Here is an 18,160-nt window from a genome sequence, read left to right as displayed (position 1 = left end):
GCAACTTGTCCCTGTACCGGGAACTTTATCGTCTCAAACCAAGAGCCTTCCTTGTCCCCTTTACTGGGGAGCTTTATAGTCTTAAACCGAGAATCTTGATTGTCCCACTTACCTGGGAGCTTACCGACTAGTCACCCTGACTGCGATGAGTTCTGAACGGGTCCCCGTATGGGCCACCACTTGTTGCTACTCTCTTCATCCAGCAGAACATGAGTGACAACAAAGCGTTCTTTTCAAAGTGGTTTATTCAGGAGCCTTACAGCATGCCAGTGAAAATCTTTCTGTCCCCTCTCTGTCTCTCTTTCCCTCTCTCTCTCTTAGTTTCTCTTTCTCTTTTTCATTTTGTTCCCCTTTCAGTTTCTCTTTTTCATTTTCCCCACCTCCAAGCGCAGTCCTATTGTCCTGATCTCGCATCATGGGTGCAGCTGCACAGGTTGCATGGTGGGAGTGGCTAATTTAGGGAGCAGGAGGAAGTCATGTGCTAGTCACAAGACCAGACTGGAGTCCCAATCATCATTTAGGGACTGCCACCACACCTGCTTTCCACATACATGTTCAAGAGGTTCGTTTGTATATGACTCTAAATCCCATCCAGTTGACATTTGAGATTATCCATCACAGATATCTTACAAACCAACTCCAGGTAAGTTATGCATGACTGGAATGTGGAATGATGGCAAAGCACAAAGATGACTCTTAGATATTGCTATCTGTCATATCTTCTCTACCAACAGTTGCTGTGCCAATTGACTGCTATGGGCAAGGGCTGGTATTATCTGGCCTTCACAACTTCTATTGCTTGTCCACTACATAAGAGTTTTGTGGCCCCTATACAAGATCCTTTCAAGACACACTAAGCCACTCAAATATTTGTAGAACCCTGTCAGACCCAGAAAATAAGACCCTTAGAGTTGATTTGACCAGTGAAAGCTTCACAAAAGATAAACAATATTATCAGCCAAGCTCCTTAAAGAGTAAGGACTCCCCAGGCCCACTCTCTGTCATATTCCTTATGATAGTGTGTTCCTCTTTCTGTTTCACTCTTCCTAGGGCCTTTCCATTGTTCCCTGGATTCTCTTCCAAAAGGAAACTCAAACTCCCAGAATATCAAGAGTTCAGCTAATGGTCATAAAAGTCTACAATGTTCTTTAACTCTCCAAGTGAATGGCTGGTGTATGGCTCAGTGGTACAGTGCTTGCCTACTACAAATAAGATTTCGAACATCAGCAAAACAAGACAAAAATAAGTAAGAAAAAAATGATTAAAAGAATCTCCAGGTGGCAAAGAGGCTCTCAGATACACCTGAGACTGGAACTTAGAAACAATATATGTAACAGACCTTGTTGCTTGTCTTTGAAGCTCCCTACATTAGCAAATTGTTGGGACCCCACTTTCCCTGGCTCCATCACCCATACAACATCTCCATCTCCCATTATTCTCTTCACAGGTGATTCCTTCCTGCAGTGCAAAAGTAGAAGATGATAGAGTAGCAGTGGAAGGACAATCAGTTCTCCCTGCTTCATGGTGGAGGTGTTTTTCTCTCCTCACTGTATTCTAACTCTGATGGCCTTGGTGTTCTCACAGCTGAGCAGAGTCCTGTCAATATGAAAGCTCATGTAAGGTCAACATGGCCACATTACACAATGACATTATCTGCTGGAAGCCTTTCTGATTTGTTAGGATCCCTACTGTGCTTTCAAAGACAGAGAAGGAAAACAGAACTGAGATGCTGTTGGACTGAAAAGGCAGACAGACTAAGCACCATAGTCCTCTGAGGTTTCACAGCTCCTGCCATAGTCCCCACCCAGTCCTAGCCTGAGCCTGGACTGTCCAGAACTGCAGAGGAAGGACATAGATTCTTTTTATTTCTATTTACTCTGCTCAAATAAAAACTGCAGTCCCCAGAGACTACACATCTCCGTGCTTCAGGCACACTGTCCCTGGCACTTTGTTATCTCCATTTGGAAAATTCGCCCATAAAAGCATTCAACTCATCTGCATTGTGCAAAGATCTGCAGTATCATCCTTTGTGCAAAGGATAAGAACTCACCCTGGGGTACCGATTTTAATAACGCGTAATTAGACCAATTTGTAGTGAGCCTACATTTCCAGTCTGCAATTTGATAAGCAGCTTGAGCTACATTTTTGTGTTCATGAATTTCTGTGTCTCAAACAAAAGGTCAAATGAAACAACAACAAAAAAAAAATCTATCCAAAGGATTCCTAAAGGAGTCCTGTGTGTATGTGTATTTTATTTGACTTGGTTTTTCAAATGTCATTATTGATGCCGAAAGGATGGTGATGAGGAGCTAGGTCCTCCTGTGGTCTTGTACCCAGTAAAGCACAAGAAGGCATATAGGACTGGCTCCCTCCTAGGCAGGGCTAAACAGGAACTAAGGCCCTCTGTTCTATGGGGCTGGAAAGTGTCTTCTCAGGGCCCCTATCACAGAACACTAACAATAACTAAAACAGTGAAGCATCCATTTGCAAAGTAGGCCATCTTGCCTTGATATAGCACATACATTTTAAATACCACTAGCTTATTGTGTTCATAATAAAAAATTTTAAATAATCAACTTGTAAAAGGAACATGTTTATTTGGGCCCATCATTTTGGAAGAAGAAGCTCATGACCTGTGGGTCTGTTGCTTTTGAGACTGAAAACATTTTTTTCTCATGGCAGAGTTTACAGCAGAGCAAAGTAGATCAATGTGTTGTTTAGGAAGGATTTGGGGTCCCACCCTCCCTAATGACATCAGATCTTCCACCAGTTCCTATCACTCAAGCATTTTTTGTCACCTCTAGTACATACTACTCTGGGGACTAAGACCTTAACAGACTGAGCCTTTCAGGGCCACTCAAAACCCAAACTGTGGCCTATCTTCTCCCGGGCTTAGAAAACTATTTTTATAGTTCTCTCTTAAAGAATGCAATAGGGTTGACGTCACCAAGCTGCACTTTGATGCTCTGTCTCTGCAATCTCATTAGGAACCATTATCAGTGAACGCTTTTGAAACTCAGAGAAACACTGAGATCCCTCAGCATAGGAAATGTGATGTGGGTCAGAAGCCAGGAGAAGGCAAAGCAGAAGTCTTCTGTGACTCCAGACCTTCTACCTAAAGGTGGAAAGAGTGTTTGACTGTCAGATGAGTTTCAAAAGGCCTGGGGCAAACAGATCCTGCCATTCATGCTGGTCCACTGGGTAGCATACTAAGTCGATATTGCTGGGAGCTCCAAAAGGATTGCCAGTCCTCTGAATATCTCCCTTTCTGATCACATCCATCACCTAAATGCCTTAAATGTGAGAAACATAAGAAAAGAAAACCCATGCTACTTCATTCTGATAATGAAGAGACCTCCAACCACCTCGAATAGATTGCCAGTAAATGGCTCATGAAGAAGAGGTTGTGGGTCAGCTACAAAAGTGCTGGTGAAGAAGAAAAGGCTAACACACTGCTAGGAGGGAGGAAAGCTTAGAAATGGTACAGTAGGTGGTGGAGAAAAGAGCAGGTAACTCCCTCCATTACTTCGGAGAAGAAGAATAGCCAGAAAAAGACAGTGTGTAAGGGTCCAAGAAGGGCCCTTAAATCGAGGATGCACAGTAGCAGCTGATGTGAAAACCATTCCTATCCTTGTGAGCAGCTCCCAGGAAGCCCCTCTGTGACTGTCCCTTTTAGGGGTAGAGGTGGCATTGACCCTGGACATTCTATTTAGCTCCCTGATCTCTTCTTCTGGAAACACTAAGATCCTCTTGTCTATGTGGGAAAACCCTATCACCCAAAGGCCTCACTTTCTACACAGAGCAAGGCCAAGCCCAAGAGATTTCTAGAGATCCCCCTGGTAATTCCTCTGTATGCACGTGTACAGTAAGACCACCTGCTCACTGCCCAAGGACCGGACTAGTCAAACGCAGCCCATCTAATCCCAATAGTCTTTCCATCACTTCAGTGAGGACAGCTGGAAGGGGGTTTTGTCTTGCATTTGGGTGCTAGCTCACCATTCTTAGATTTTGGGACCCCATTCACATGTGTAACTGGGATTAGTGTCTCAGAACTACATTTCATTTCCTTCTGGTGTTTTAAAGATGACACAGATAAAATTCTACCTACAACAACCCCTGCTGGAACAGCCCCTTTCAGGCTGTGGTGCAGGATCTCTATGGTTACCAGTGGCATCCCTGCTACCTAAGCGCCCAGAATCCTGTTGGGCTTCACGTCATAGTGAAATATATCATGTGGTTCTGTATGGAAGAGCAGAACTGAAGGAAGGAAGTTACATGCATAACAGATATAAATATGATAAATGATATATTGAATGTGAAAGGCAACATGCATAGATATTATTCAGGCAGACATTTCAATGTGCTTGTCCTCCTAACAGGGTAGGTAATCCAAATAAGCTAATCCTGCACATGAGAAATCATGAATACAATTTTTTTAAGAAAAAAAAAAAAGACATTCTGCTTAGGAAAATTGCACTGAAAATTAATGCACTTGGAATAAATTGGAAATAATAAAATTTACATTCAAGAAGTACGATTAAATAGAACTTGAATCTAGTAGAATGTAAAAGTCCCGAAGTTTGCAAATTATCTTGTTTTATTTTATTATCATGTTTTGTTAGAGCAAAAATTAAAATCGGTTATACCATACTGTTCCCTGACACTTTTATAGTTTTTCTCAAAGTAAAATTAAAGGAAAGAAATACCAATTTCAAAGAAAATTATTGGGCAGGGGGTGGGGTGGGGAAAATAATCCATTCATCTTTTGCTGTCTTCCCCATTCTCAAACAAAAGGAAGACACTGGTGGATTCATTGGGAGCCCCGGGAACAGCAGGACAGAAGCTCTACCCCCTGGCTGACACCCCAAAGTTCACAAACCTAAGAATTCCAGCCACCCAAGCCGAAGCTACAGAATGCAAAGACAAAGTATTTTAAGTTTGTCCTCAGTTGCTAGGGTTTCAAGCGGCAAGCAGCACCTCTTTGAGTTCTGTACTCTCATGCTAGGACCTCTGAGTGGGGTGCCCAGCTGTTCCCAAGCTGTCTGAAAGACTCTCCCCAACACACCTTAGAAAATAAGAGACTGGGGACAGCTCTTTGGAATCATTACCTAAATGGACTGCGTGGGCGGCATTGGTACTATTGAAAGAAACATTGTCAAGCTTGCGGTCAACAGAACGGAGAATGCTTCGCTGTCTGATCCGCTGTGCATCCTGTACTGTCCCCGCTCCCTGCTGAAGCTCCAGATGTGTTGGAGTGGCAGAAGCTGTAGAGAATCCTGTCATCCAGTCCTTCCTTTTCCTTCCAGCTCTTTTTGCTTTTTCCTCAGTCAATTAGCACAAACGAAGTAAACAAACAAGGTCAGTAGAAAGTCTCACTGGTCCGACTCTTTGAGTTACAGAGCCAGACCACTTACAGAGTGGACAATCCCCTTTAGAAAAGCGTATGAGCAATGAGGAAGTCACGTGTCTGTCACAGGGTGCCTACCCCGAGTGCACAGGGGCACCAAACTGCCTACTACAAGCTACTTCCTCCTCTGATGTGACGCCCATTTCAACACTGAGGCCAAGAGAGGCTGTCCTGGACCTGATCCTCCAATTCCGTGCTGGAATGTGCAATAGAGAGAGTGTAATAAATAGTATTTATACCTTTGGAGTCAAAGTTGATTTTTTTCACCCCCAAAAACATTTTCTAAAGCCACAATCTTCGCTGTTCAGTGACCCTTCAGGGAAATACATAATAATCCAACTTGCAGCTAGAAGCAAAGGCGTCTTATATAAGTAGTCAAGGCTCAAGATGACTCACGACACAGAATGACTAAAACAAGACAGAATTGCTCCAGCAGAACCCCGTGTGAGCTGTGAACCCAGGATCTTTATCCCTAGGTATGAGCAGAGCTGGTGATGCTGACTATCGGGACCAGCTGTTTGGACCGCAGGTGCCTTCTATTCCATCGGGCCACACCTTAGTCATCAGAGAGCTGAAATATATGCTCCATTCAGAACACTTGCTCTATTCTGTTAATACGAAGACTCCCCAGGGGGTTGTAACTGCAGCTCCTCACTGAGCATGGAACACTGGGGCTTGGAGGGAACTCCCACCAAAGGCTCTTGCTTTTTCCTTCCAGTGGTATTCCCAGACAGGTCAAAGAAACAGATCACACAGAGACAGTGGAAGAGGGGCGGCTTGGCAGGATGCCCTCACTCACAGCTCTCAGGTATGAGAAACCTTGTCATGTCTCCGTTTCAGGTCTTACACCCCAGCAGCTCCTCCCTCTTTAATCAGTTACCAGAGCCTTAAACGATCAGAATACTTCATTCCTGCCAATATGCAAGCATGCTTTCCCAGGTGAACACAAACATGAGCACACACACACACACACACACACACACACACACACACACACACACACAAGCACCTTTTGCATAGTAAATTCCTTTCAGTTGCGGTGTCTTCAGCATGCTTTCTCCCAAACGGGAACCACAGAGAGCGTGAGCAGTTTCTATAAGAAACTGGAAAACTTCCTGCCCTAGAGTTTTCCCTAAGAACCCTGGGATGCCTGGGGTGGGGTGCCCTCCTCCTCTGAAGATGCCTCGTACCTTCTCCACCCCTTCCTATATGCACACACCTGTGCACACTTCCCTTATTGCCTTTCTGTGTCACAGCCATGGGACAGGTTCAAAACTGCCTGCTTTCTCCCAATAACTGCTTCACACATTCTTCCTACTCTTCAAGTCTCCTCTCTAAATACGCATTCCCCTCCCTTATTCCAGTCATTCACCTTTCAGACTTAGGTTGCTCAGAGTAATCTGCAGGAAAACCACAAACAGGATGGATCTCATGTATGTTTAAGTCATTTAAATGTCCGGTTTGCCTAAATCAGAGTCAGCATAATTACCCACCCTACTTCCTTTTCCAGTTGCTCCTCTCAGACAGTTGAATGTTGTCCCTTTTTCAGAATTTAAATGCCAAGTCCCCAGAGGTTTGCACGTAAGGATTTAGAATCAAAGCCTGCTCTTGTTTGCTCCTGAGAGTTACATTGGGAGGAGACTGTTAATTAAAATATCCGGGTGCTTGTCCCCCAAGGCAGTTCCTTCCACACTGCCTCCCAGAGCACATGCTTGTGCCTGTCAGATCCAGATGACTGGGAATGACAGGAATGGAGGGGGAAGTGGATGGGAACTCCACAATGCACAAGCTCAATACTGTCCAAACAGAGCTGTCAACAGTGCTAGGCGGCTGTTCCTCAGGCTTTATTTACTTCTTCAAGAGGGTTTTACTGACCCTGCCAGTTAATAGTTTCCTGTCAGAGCAGTTCATTCATATTCAAGGCCAAGTAAGGGTGTGTGTGTGTGTGTGTGTGTGTGTGTGTGAGAGAGAGAGAGAGAGAGAGAGAGAGAGAGAGAGAGACAGAGAGAGAGACAGAGAGACAGAGAGAGAGAGAGAGACTGTGTCTTAACTGTATGTGCTGGGAGGAGCTTCTAGCATCCTATTTGTAAACAGCAAGTTAGGACATGGTGACAATTCCAACCTGACGAGGTGGTGGCCCTCAGCGGTCACTGATGACTGTGTGCATTAACTTTGTCCAGATCCAAACACAAGAGGCATTTCAAGAAGAAAAAAATACAAATTAGTACCTTAGCTGTCAAGAGTGTACATAAAGTCATGGCATATGCCTTTCATAAGCAAGGGCAATATTCTAGTATACTTTTAGTACTTTCTATTGTCTATTCAAAGTGTGTTTTATTTTAAAAGAAAATGAAAGGAGGGCATACAAATGATATCTAAATAAAATTATTAAAACTAAGTTAATACAGCCAGTTTATAAAAACACAAAACACCCGGAATTAAAAACCGTGTTTGTTTAAATCTTAAGCCCTTTATTTACTACAATGCAGAACATTTTATTTTTCAACATCAGTGAGTTGGGGATGGTTTTTTTTTTTTTGTTGTTGTTGTTGTTGTTGTTGTGTTTGCTTCTTGACATTTTTATTTATCCAACAGGAAGCAAAAACCAATAACCATTAGTAACATCAGTAAATTAGAACAAATACAGAAACAATTCTCTGTCAAAATGAGGCTAAAACAACTGGTCAGCAGACCCTTCTCTCCTGCCCAATACCTACCAAACCACACCTGACAGTAATGAGACAGAACAGCCAAGGGCTTTCATTTTTATACATCATGAGATAGTGAAAAATCATAGATGGCCCCTAGCTCCAAGATTTTTTACATGTGGTGCAATGTTTTCTGCAAATAGCTTTTTGTGTTTAATACGATATCACCCAGACAGCCTTTGACTTCAGTGCATGACATACAATTGGTCACATCCATTGCACACATAAATAATGGGGGGGGACTCATGAGATATGCAAAACTAAAAAGAAATAATTTGGCAATATGCTAGTGAAAAAAATACATATTCCTTGGCAACTATCCAGTTTGGGGAAGAATATCCAGCTCTGACCCAGTGAAATCTGGCAGACACCCCTCGGTTTGCACTCACTAGGGCCCCTCCCTGACCTCATGCTATCCTTCTTGGGCATTCATGCCAGTCTTTGGAAATATGAAATACCACTAGACAAAGTACCCTTCTCCAAGAAGATCTCACTTAAAGATCCTGACTCAAATCTTAAATGAATGCAGGCAGGCATGAGTGCTCTTAGGAAATGTCCCCAGAATGTCCCCTGAACACGCTCTGTTAAAGATACCTGATGAGTCTGCATGCCACATTATTAAATTAAAAGCACCTGTCTACTTATAGGATGCATCCAATGGCTTAGGTATTAGGATTCTAGAAATAATACATGTCTTATAGCAAAAAATATACATATAATAATCCACCTATAGTTTATATAAATGATGAAATGTTTTGAATATATCTATATATCTATATATATGTACACATATATACTCTGTGTATTTGCAGAATCAGGCACACAAATACTGCAGTCCTTCACTGGCTCTTCCGTGTCAGTGTCAAAGACACTGGATTTCAAAGTCTCATGGACTAGAACAGAGGTCATCGCTGAGGACAGAGGACTGGCTTGATGCAGCGTCCCTTATGAAGAACCAGATTTGCTGGGCAGTGACAACCTGCTATGCAGGGTTTATTACAGGGGCCGATCTCATTCCAGTTGTCACATGTCTTCACACATCCCGGGCCACAGGTGTCATACACAGCACCATGTTTGCACTGCGTAGCTAAAAAAAGAAAAAGAAAAAAGAAAAGAGGGAACAAAGGGGTTATAAATAAATGGCCATGGTAGCTCACCTTCTGCAAGAGACAAGTTTTGTGGGCTATGCAGAAACTCTGCCCTGGTCAAAGCTCAGAGTTAGATTTTAATGATCGAATAAGGAAGGGTAACATTTTGTTTTGAAGACCTTAGGAATTCACAAACCCAAAGACCTGTTCCCTGGGCCAAGGAACCTTAAAACAACAAAAATAGTAATTGGAGCTTTCCATTTCTACGTAAGAGAGACCATCAATTTGCAAGGCTGTTGGAAAATTGAAAAGGGTGTTTAATTACCACAACACACCATCACAATTAACCATAACTAAGTTATGAGGGAAAAAATCACACGCAACTATTTTGATATTCAAAGAATACAATTACACACACACACACACACACACACACACATGAATCTGGGAGTATTTGAAATGTGGCACACTTTAAACCAAAGTGATTATATGTCGAATAAATCAACCTGAGATAAGTTGGATCAAAGTTAGGATAGTTTCCGAGGTAGAAGAGTCAGATGTGTAACCACAGAAAGGCAGCAGCTGGCTGGCTGCTGGGTCAGAAAGTACTAAAGCAGATAGGATGACACAGGCAAGTCCTACAAATCTGATGCTTTTGTTAACTTACAAGTGAAATAAATAATATTTTCTGAGATGCTGAAAATTTCATTGTACATACTTAATAATTTGGGAGGCCCCTAGCTGAAAATCAGTCTACATATGGTCTGCATCAATGTTGCTACCTTTCTCTAAAACAATAATGGTCATGGCTGGAAATTATTGCAGAGCTAGTGAGAGCAGGGCCAGGCTTCAGATAAACTCAATCAGAAAAGCCTCTGAAGATGGTAAGGTGGGACCAGGATGTTAACCATGTAAAAGAAATGCTCCCCTTTGCCCCACCAGACAGACTGGTGATTTTAACATGCAGTCAAGATTGAGACTATACCTATAAATAGCTTTCATATCCATGTTCCTCATCACTGCAGGATGGGCAACCATTGCTCCCAAAGCAGGTGAGAAAAGGAAGGTCCTCTGTGTTCCCAACACTGTCCTGCTCAAGCTCTGCTGGTGCACATCCTGATCCACAGCATGGAACCTGTTCCTGTCTGGATGACTTGGGTCAAGGCCAGAGTTACTGCCTGTCATCACACAGACCGGCTGAGTGAGAGTCCTGCCTGTCCCCTCTGTAACTCCCTCGGCTAGCCTGCTGCTGGCACATTCATCTTCTCCCTCTCTGTCAAACGAAGTCATCTCTGATCCCAGTGCAGGCTGGACGTCCCTCTTCCTCTCAAATGCCAGTTTGGGGAGAAATTACAGCCATGTAGCCCCACTTGGTGATCCCCTAATACCATGAACCCATCCCCATCATCACCCTCTGCTTTACTGAAGCTGTTCCTTCCGAAGTTTTCAGTGGTCACTGTTGACACCCTGACAGCTTTCAGTCACTGAAAAGCCATTCAGGCATTTTGTTTGGTGTAGGACACTATGTGGCCTCCGGTTCCTCGATAACCTTTTTACAGATGCACTCATCTCTTGGGCACCTGTCCTTGATCTCAGCACTAAATATTAAAATTGCATCCTAACCTGTTCCCCTGACATTCTCGTGTGTGCTCCCCTTTCCTTCCCAGCTCCACTTCCAGTTTTATCTCTGTTTTCTAGTTATAGAGCTCCAAACCTTCTATCATTATCGCTAATTCTTTGTCCAATCTAATTTCTTATCTAAATTCAAATGCCACCTCCTTCAAATAGCTTCTGAAAACCCCAGACCCCCTTCTTTTCTCTGGATCTCACAGCACTTGGACATTTGACATTATACTTGCTTGTTTGTTTGAACTGTCCAATAACAGGGAAGTATGTGTGTGTGAGATGAAGAGAGAAAGAGGGAGGAGGGGAGGGAGGGAGGGAAGGAGGGAGGGAAGGAGAGAGAGAGAGAGAGAGAGAGAGAGAGAGAGAGAGAGAGAGAGAGAGAGAGAGAGAAACAGAGAAACAGAGCAACAGAGAAACAGTGTGTAGGAGTGTATATATCTGTGTGCATGCAGTTATGTCTTGAGTATGTGAGGTTGAAGTTGTGTAAATATGTGTGAAGGTGTTTGTGAGAGTGTGTATGTATATATGAGTTGCTCCAGTATGATCGTATGTTTTGTTTTATTTAATGTGGATTCTGATGAAACTCCTGTCCTTGAGAAGAAAGTCAAGGACTTTGCAGACTGAGCTATGTTTTGAGCCCTGCAGCTGTGATTCTTAGAGAAACTCATTGGATTTCCTTGTAGTTCTTTGAAAATATATCGATTTATAGTCATATATTTCAAAACTTTCTTCTGCCTTTGCAGCATATGCTGTATAGTTATAGATTTAAATGATTCTAAAAGTCTCGATGAGAAACTGAAGCGAGGCCTGGGCTCCTGAGGGCAGAGCTCTTACCCCTGTACCTCAGGGTTCTGACACACGACCGATCACAGGGAATACTCCAGCCTGTTCTTGATAGATTATTTATATCTGCTTGTTTGTTCAGCTTGTTCCTGACTTTGGTGGCTTCATTCTAAGGTCATCAAACCTTTTCCTCTATGTCCAATGTGGATTTTCTTTCTTGATTGTCAGGTTCATTTCCACACTCCTGTTTTCTGCCTGTCTTTGAGCCTTTTTCCACTCAATGCTTTGTCCCCTTCAGTTCTTGCTGTTACGGGGACATTTCTCAGAAGCATCCCCTCTTTCCCATCATCTCCTTTCCTTATAGATATGACTTATCCCGTGTCCTCTGTCCTAAAATCCTTGTTCTTTTTTCTAGCCCCCCCATCTAGCTTCCATCAAGGGTCTCTTATCTTTTCCATAGCACACATACATAGAGTAGAACGTAGGCTGTAGAAAATGAAAAAAGTGAAAGACCAAGCAAGATTTGTCATAGAATGTCATCGAAGCTTCAATTCAAATTAAATCAATAAACATCTATTGAGTATCCCATATGAAGCTTAGGGAACAGATGTGAGCCAGACACCATCTCTGACATCCAGATGCTCAGAAGCAGAGAGGGGACACTGACACATACGCAGAGCCATAATATGATGTAAGACGAACAGTTCCAGAGAATGAAAGCAAAACACAGTGGAAGAGAGAAAATTTTGACTCAACACTGAGTGTTGGGTGAGATCAAGGGAGACTTGAAGAGAAAAAAATCCCATGGAGGTAAAGTAAACAGGAGGCTGGTGGACATCGTTTAGTATCCACTTAACACATACATGCAAGGTCCTCGGTTTGAATACTTGCAGCACAAATCATCATCATCATCATCATCATCATCATCATCATCATCATCATCATCATCATCATCATCATCATCATCATCATCTTCAGAAACTTGTAACCAAAAACATTAGAAAGAGCTTCCCTGGTAAAAGGATTCATTACTCAGAGATTAGTGTGGACCTGACCAGGTAACACAGGTGTGATGGTTGAACAGGATAAGGGGTGATTCTTGCCTTGGTAGTTGAGTAGGTGTGGCGTTTTGAGAGGGAGAATGATGAAAGAGAAAGGGAGAGCATCAGACCAGGGCCAGAGAATACAGAAGCCCTTACAACATACTGTAAGGAAAAAGCTTAGGCAGATTTTAAGCTGAAGAAGGAAACTATCAGACTTAGCTTCCTTTCAGCACAATGTGAAGATGATCCTAGAAACCAAGCACCGACTGGATCCCTTGTTTACCCTCTATGAATCCATTTGTTTATTCAAATGCACAAAAGGAAAATATAATTTTTAAACATACATATGATTTGCTTTCCCTGTATGCCTTTGATGGATTTCATTTGTTTAAATTTTTTTTCTTTAAACCAGGAAACTGTCAAGAATAGCAGCAAGTCTTAGTATTCTTGTAGCATGTAGGGACATTCATCAGCTAGAGTGATACGTAAAGATGTTACTCAAAGGTTTGCCAATTTGTTCAATAAGCCACTCTCTGTTTCCTCTGGAACTAAGATGTTTCTAGGCTTCAGTCCTTCGCACGGATGCTGACTGATGGTCACAATCCCCAACTCTTCCTCATGAATTTACAGGAGGCATCCAGTCAGCCAAAGATAGGTTCCAGGTATATTATCAGGACAGTGTGGATGTAGAGAAGTAACTAGAAACAGCTGTGAGATGAGGAATCAAGGAAAGAGGTAAACAATTGTTCAAGCAAAACCCAATATCCACAGCTCTGGAGGAGTACAGAAAGCAGCAACTCTTCCATGTGTTAAATCTGTTGATAAATGTGTAATGACAGTTACTGTCAGCTGTAGGTAAGGGGTAGATATTCTGCTAAGACTGGCACTGTAAGATACAAGGGTCAGCATCCATTTTTATGGAACCAGATGGTCCTAAGAAACACCTACCAGGAATCAAGTGACTGAAGTTAGTGAAGAACCAGCCTTATTCGTCCCTTTCCTTTAGTTATTTTGCTCCTCTGAGTTCTTAGAGTGATTCCAGTTACCTTCGCTTCCCACTTTCTAGCTCTTAAGCCATGAGTAAATTGCTCAACATTCAAAGACTCAATATCTGTATCAACAAACCATGGCAGAATTCATAAGTAGGTCCTCCAACTATACTTGGAGAATTCACAGGAGGATATCTAGGTTCTCAAAATCTTTATAAATAAGACATGGTAGAGTTCATAGTGTGACCATCTAGGTTTTCATGGCCATGAATAGGATACATCCTAAAAGGCTAGTACACTCTTCAGCAAAGGAAATGCTACTAGGGAAAAAAATAGCAGAATCTAGAGATGGTTGTTACTAAGCAAAGGTTCACTATAGTTATTAGTATTATTGAATTTTACTTAGTAATTCTCAGGCTTAACTTGAATTGCATTAGACCCTCTGGGTACAGGTAGTGGCATGAAAACAGCAGTGATGGTGCTAAAATCCAGGAGATTCTTTCTCTCTCTCTCTTTTTTTATTCTGTATTCACATTTCATATGTTATCCCCTTTTCCGGTTTCCCCTCTGGAATTCCCCTATCACATTCCTCCTCCCCCTGACTCTAAGAGGATGATCCCCTATCCACCCACCCACTCCCCTCCTGCCTCCCAGCCCTGGCATTCTCCTACACTGGGGCATCGAGCCTTCAATGGACCAAAGGCCTCTCCTCTCGTTGATGCCCAACAAGGCCATCTGCCAGGAGAACCTTTCAAATGTAGATTGTGTGTGCACTTTGAGTTTCCTTCCTCATTTGTTCCTCATTTGTTCAAGTCCCAAGTTTTTTTACACTAGAAACCACTTTTCTGTCTGGGCACCCTTAAATGCTATCATGACTGAGAGCACTGAGAAGCTGAAACCAAGTAAATTGTATTCTTACAGTCTTCTATTATCCTAGATGAATCTGAATAAAACTCTATGAAAGGTACACCAAGCTCTGGAAATCTATTTTTCAATGTGTCAATTGACAGTCTGTGGAAGTTGTGTGTTGTGCATGCACTAGTGCATGCGTGAGTGCGTGCGTGTATGTGTGTGTGTGTCTGTGTGTGCTTGTGTACATGTTTGTGCCATGGGTGTTTGTGTGTGTGTGTGTGTGTGTGTGTACTAATTTTTGAAAGGTAAATAGAACATTTCAGGTGATAAACCAGCCTGCTTCAATCTTAGGCTTCAAAGCCATCTTACAGTAAAGATAAACTAGTTTCATCCTTATTTATGATTAAATCCAACATAAAGGGCAACCATGACTTTATTTTAAAATGTTGATATGCCCATATTGTTAGGACCAACTTGCCACCCTGTCTTTTCTTCAGAATGCCGTTATAATGAATTTGTGCGTATGTGCTGGTTCTGTAACCCTGCCCTTTTGCCTTCCAAATCCCCAATTTGGAAACTTCCTACTCCTGACCTATAAAAATCTTCTCCGTGCCCAATGCTGACCTCTGAAACCCTGCCTTTTGAGCCACCCTATGTACATGAATTTCTTTAAAAAAAATTTTTTTTTGTTTTTGATTAGTTGTTTGCTTTAACTAATTCGGGCCTGGTTTGGGTTGGTGGTCCTTTTCCTTGCATCTGTGGAATTAATATTGGGAGTGCATTCCTTTGCTACTGCTAAAAGAATTCAGTCTCTGAAGTGAATAAGTGAACATTAAAAGTGAAGTCCTCAAATGCATCATGTGCACTGGAATGATGCTCAGTACCACCCTGGGCCACAGGGAGAGGGTTCATATATCCTGCTTCCACTAAGATCTGAACCAAAGCACCACACCAGCTAATATAACGGACAGAATCCGTCTGAGCCTCTAATACAGCAGGATGGATGGGTGCTTGCCTCTATCTATTTTATTCATTTTTTTTCTGGAAGATTTAAGGGAAAGAGAACTCAAAGCAAGGTGGTAAGATTAATGATGGCAAGAGAGAGGCAATCCTAAACAAGCATCACTCTCCCATATTCAACCTAGCATAGGAGCTGTAAGTCTGAGCCACTTGCATCATTTCTCATCAGCCTTGGCTATGGGTGGCATCAACTGCCTTCTCATTTACGGTCTGAGCTAAGGCTGTTAGGACTACCTTGTCGTTATGAAAATCCAAGGCTTGTTACTTCTTGCCAAATCTGGCCCTTTGTACTAAAGAGTTTCCGAGTACTTGAGCTTAGACAGTACGTATTCAGTCTTGCTACCTTCAACTCTAAGTAGCACTGGCTATCACTGAGTAAACTTCTGTGAGCTGGACACTCTTTAAGGTGGTCCATGCACACACTACAATATTCATAGCTTGGCATGGTAAAATTGCATAATATTCCCTTATCTCCATGGTGGACATCACCATTATCTTAATTCATGCCACCATCAGTTTTAGACCATGACTCCTAAGGTGGACCTTGCTCAGCCTTATGTTCAGTATGGGCTCTCTTCAATCTATTTCTCTGCACCACACTATAAAAGTTAGTTTTTTACGTTCTTACTGGTTTCCACTTTTCTTAAAACAAAAGCTAGATTCCGTTCCAAGGTCTTTAAAGCTTGAGGTACATTCTAGCTTCCTCTCCACCCATTTTCATGTGTGTTCCCCTTTCCCTTGATCATCAGGATCAAGCCAGAACTTACTGCTTTACAGTGTGAGAAGCACTGGGGGTTTGCTGTTCTGTGGCTCTTCCCCCTTGGTGGTTCTTGTTGTGCAATCTTGTTTCCTTGACTCCCCTTGGTCCTTTAACATCACGTTAATGCACCATATCTATTAAGAAAATTTACTTCTCTACACTGTTCAAGCGGCTACGCATCAGTTTCCATTTGCCTTCTCCAACTCTGCACTGTTTGTTCTTTTTCCATACTCAACTGTTTTCAAGTGTTGTAAGTCTTTGTTTCTGTCTTCTCTCACAACACTTTAATGACCAGGAGGAACTCTTCTCGTATAATACCCACGGCATCTAGCACAATGCCCAGTGTATAGCCACTTTATAATATGTATTTTGGAATGAAGAAGAACTTCTATTTTACATATATCAAATGAGATGTTAATGAGGACAGGGAGCTAATACGTACTGCTCTAGGAATCTCCCTATCCAAGAGAGAGAAACATTCTGTTATTTGTTCAACCTATTATATCAGATCATGTTTATCCTGAAGACCTTAGATGACTGTAATGGTCCTGAATCTCTTTTGTTCCACACATGATCCAAGCTAGTTGTGACCGTTCATGTTCTAAGCACATCCAGCTGTTAGCTTGAAGTTGGGAGGATTTTGCAACAGTGGAAATCCTTAAATTGTTAAAAGGTGCATGTCACAAGACATTTGTCTTAAGTGCTGTCTATTCTGCCCCATGGGAAACTCCTGTGTTTTATCAAGTTGCAAGCCAGTTGAATCACCAATGGGATTTCCCATTGGTCAAGGAGGGGCATGGATTGTTCACACCAGCACCTGCATGGCTCTCCTCTCCATTGTGATCCTGACAGTGACAATGACCTAGTGTTAGATGGCCCCTCCAGGCCTTTCTTACCTGCACAGTTCTGCTGAGGTTCCCAGTGCACTTTGATGCCTTCTCTCTGGCAAGCACGGGTATATGCCAGAAATGACTCACAGTAACAGTTTTTATGGACTGGACATTCACACATGTCTGTTACACAAGACCTATGGATCACAACAGAGAGAAAATATTATCTTAATATATCAAATTATCAAAGCCTTGAAAAGATATCTGTGAGAAAAGGTTGTGTGGATACCTAAATATAAGGATAAAAATTCTGTAGACAACCCTGTTTAATGAGTCTAAATACTGTGATATCAGGGTTTCATTCTTTGAGAGGATTATGCCAAAGAACATGTTGCCATGTTAAATGTTCTAATATTCCCAATCTTTAAGGAAGTCACCGCTCTCTGTATTTGTCTGCTAAGGAGTTGGAATGTAGCTGGAGCCACTAAGCAACAGGGTATCTGATTTGACTTCATTTTAACTACCATAGATGTAAAGAGCCATTGACTATAAACTGCACTGACAAACTCTTGTGCCATTTGTGACTGCAATGACACACAAAATGGTTGGCTCTACTCTAACAGAGCCGAGAACACCAAGTAACTTGATAAAAGCCTGAAAGCCCATAGCTTTGGGATGTGCAATTAACATTTACTCTCCCAAGGTCTTGCATCCCAGTCTCATCTTCACGGTATAGTTAATACATTCCCAAGAAAGCAAACATCTCAGATCTGTAGTTAGGTTGAGTGGGGAAGAGTATTGAATCGGTATCTCCAGCTTAAATTTAAATATGAAAATGAAAGACCCAAGATATCAATTACTCTGAAATGTGTGTAAAGGCAAACAAATTCTCAAATGTCTTGACTAGACAAGCATCAAATGAACTTCTATCACGATAGACTATTACAGTTTACAAAATGCTGTGCCAGATGGCCTGTCACAGAATAATAAACAAGGCCTACTGAGCAGAGCTCCCATGTCATAAATGAAGAGATCGTTTTACTCACATAAATAA

At 42.2% G+C, this 18,160-nt stretch overlaps 1 protein-coding gene across 2 annotated transcripts in view; it reads right to left on the bottom strand.

The window, feature by feature from the left end:
- Positions 1-7,966: 7,966 nt before the first annotated feature.
- The window catches only part of BMPER (BMP binding endothelial regulator), a gene marked incomplete at its 5' end in the record, with an annotated part of 236,718 nt that continues 226,524 nt past the window's right edge, over positions 7,967-18,160 (bottom strand). For both annotated transcript variants that reach the window (XM_080930012.1, XM_080930013.1), the window contains 2 exons: positions 7,967-9,202; positions 17,173-17,303. In XM_080930012.1, coding sequence (XP_080786138.1) covers positions 9,021-9,202; positions 17,173-17,303 — 313 coding nt within the window. In that variant the 3' untranslated portion in view covers positions 7,967-9,020. The remainder of the gene's footprint in view (positions 9,203-17,172; positions 17,304-18,160) is intronic.

This window comes from Micromys minutus, assembly GCF_963924665.1.
Source record: "Micromys minutus genome assembly, chromosome: 16".
Lineage (NCBI taxonomy): Eukaryota > Metazoa > Chordata > Mammalia > Rodentia > Muridae > Micromys > Micromys minutus.
Note: the sequence above shows the minus strand (reverse complement) of the source record. Positions and strands in the feature narration are given on the sequence as shown.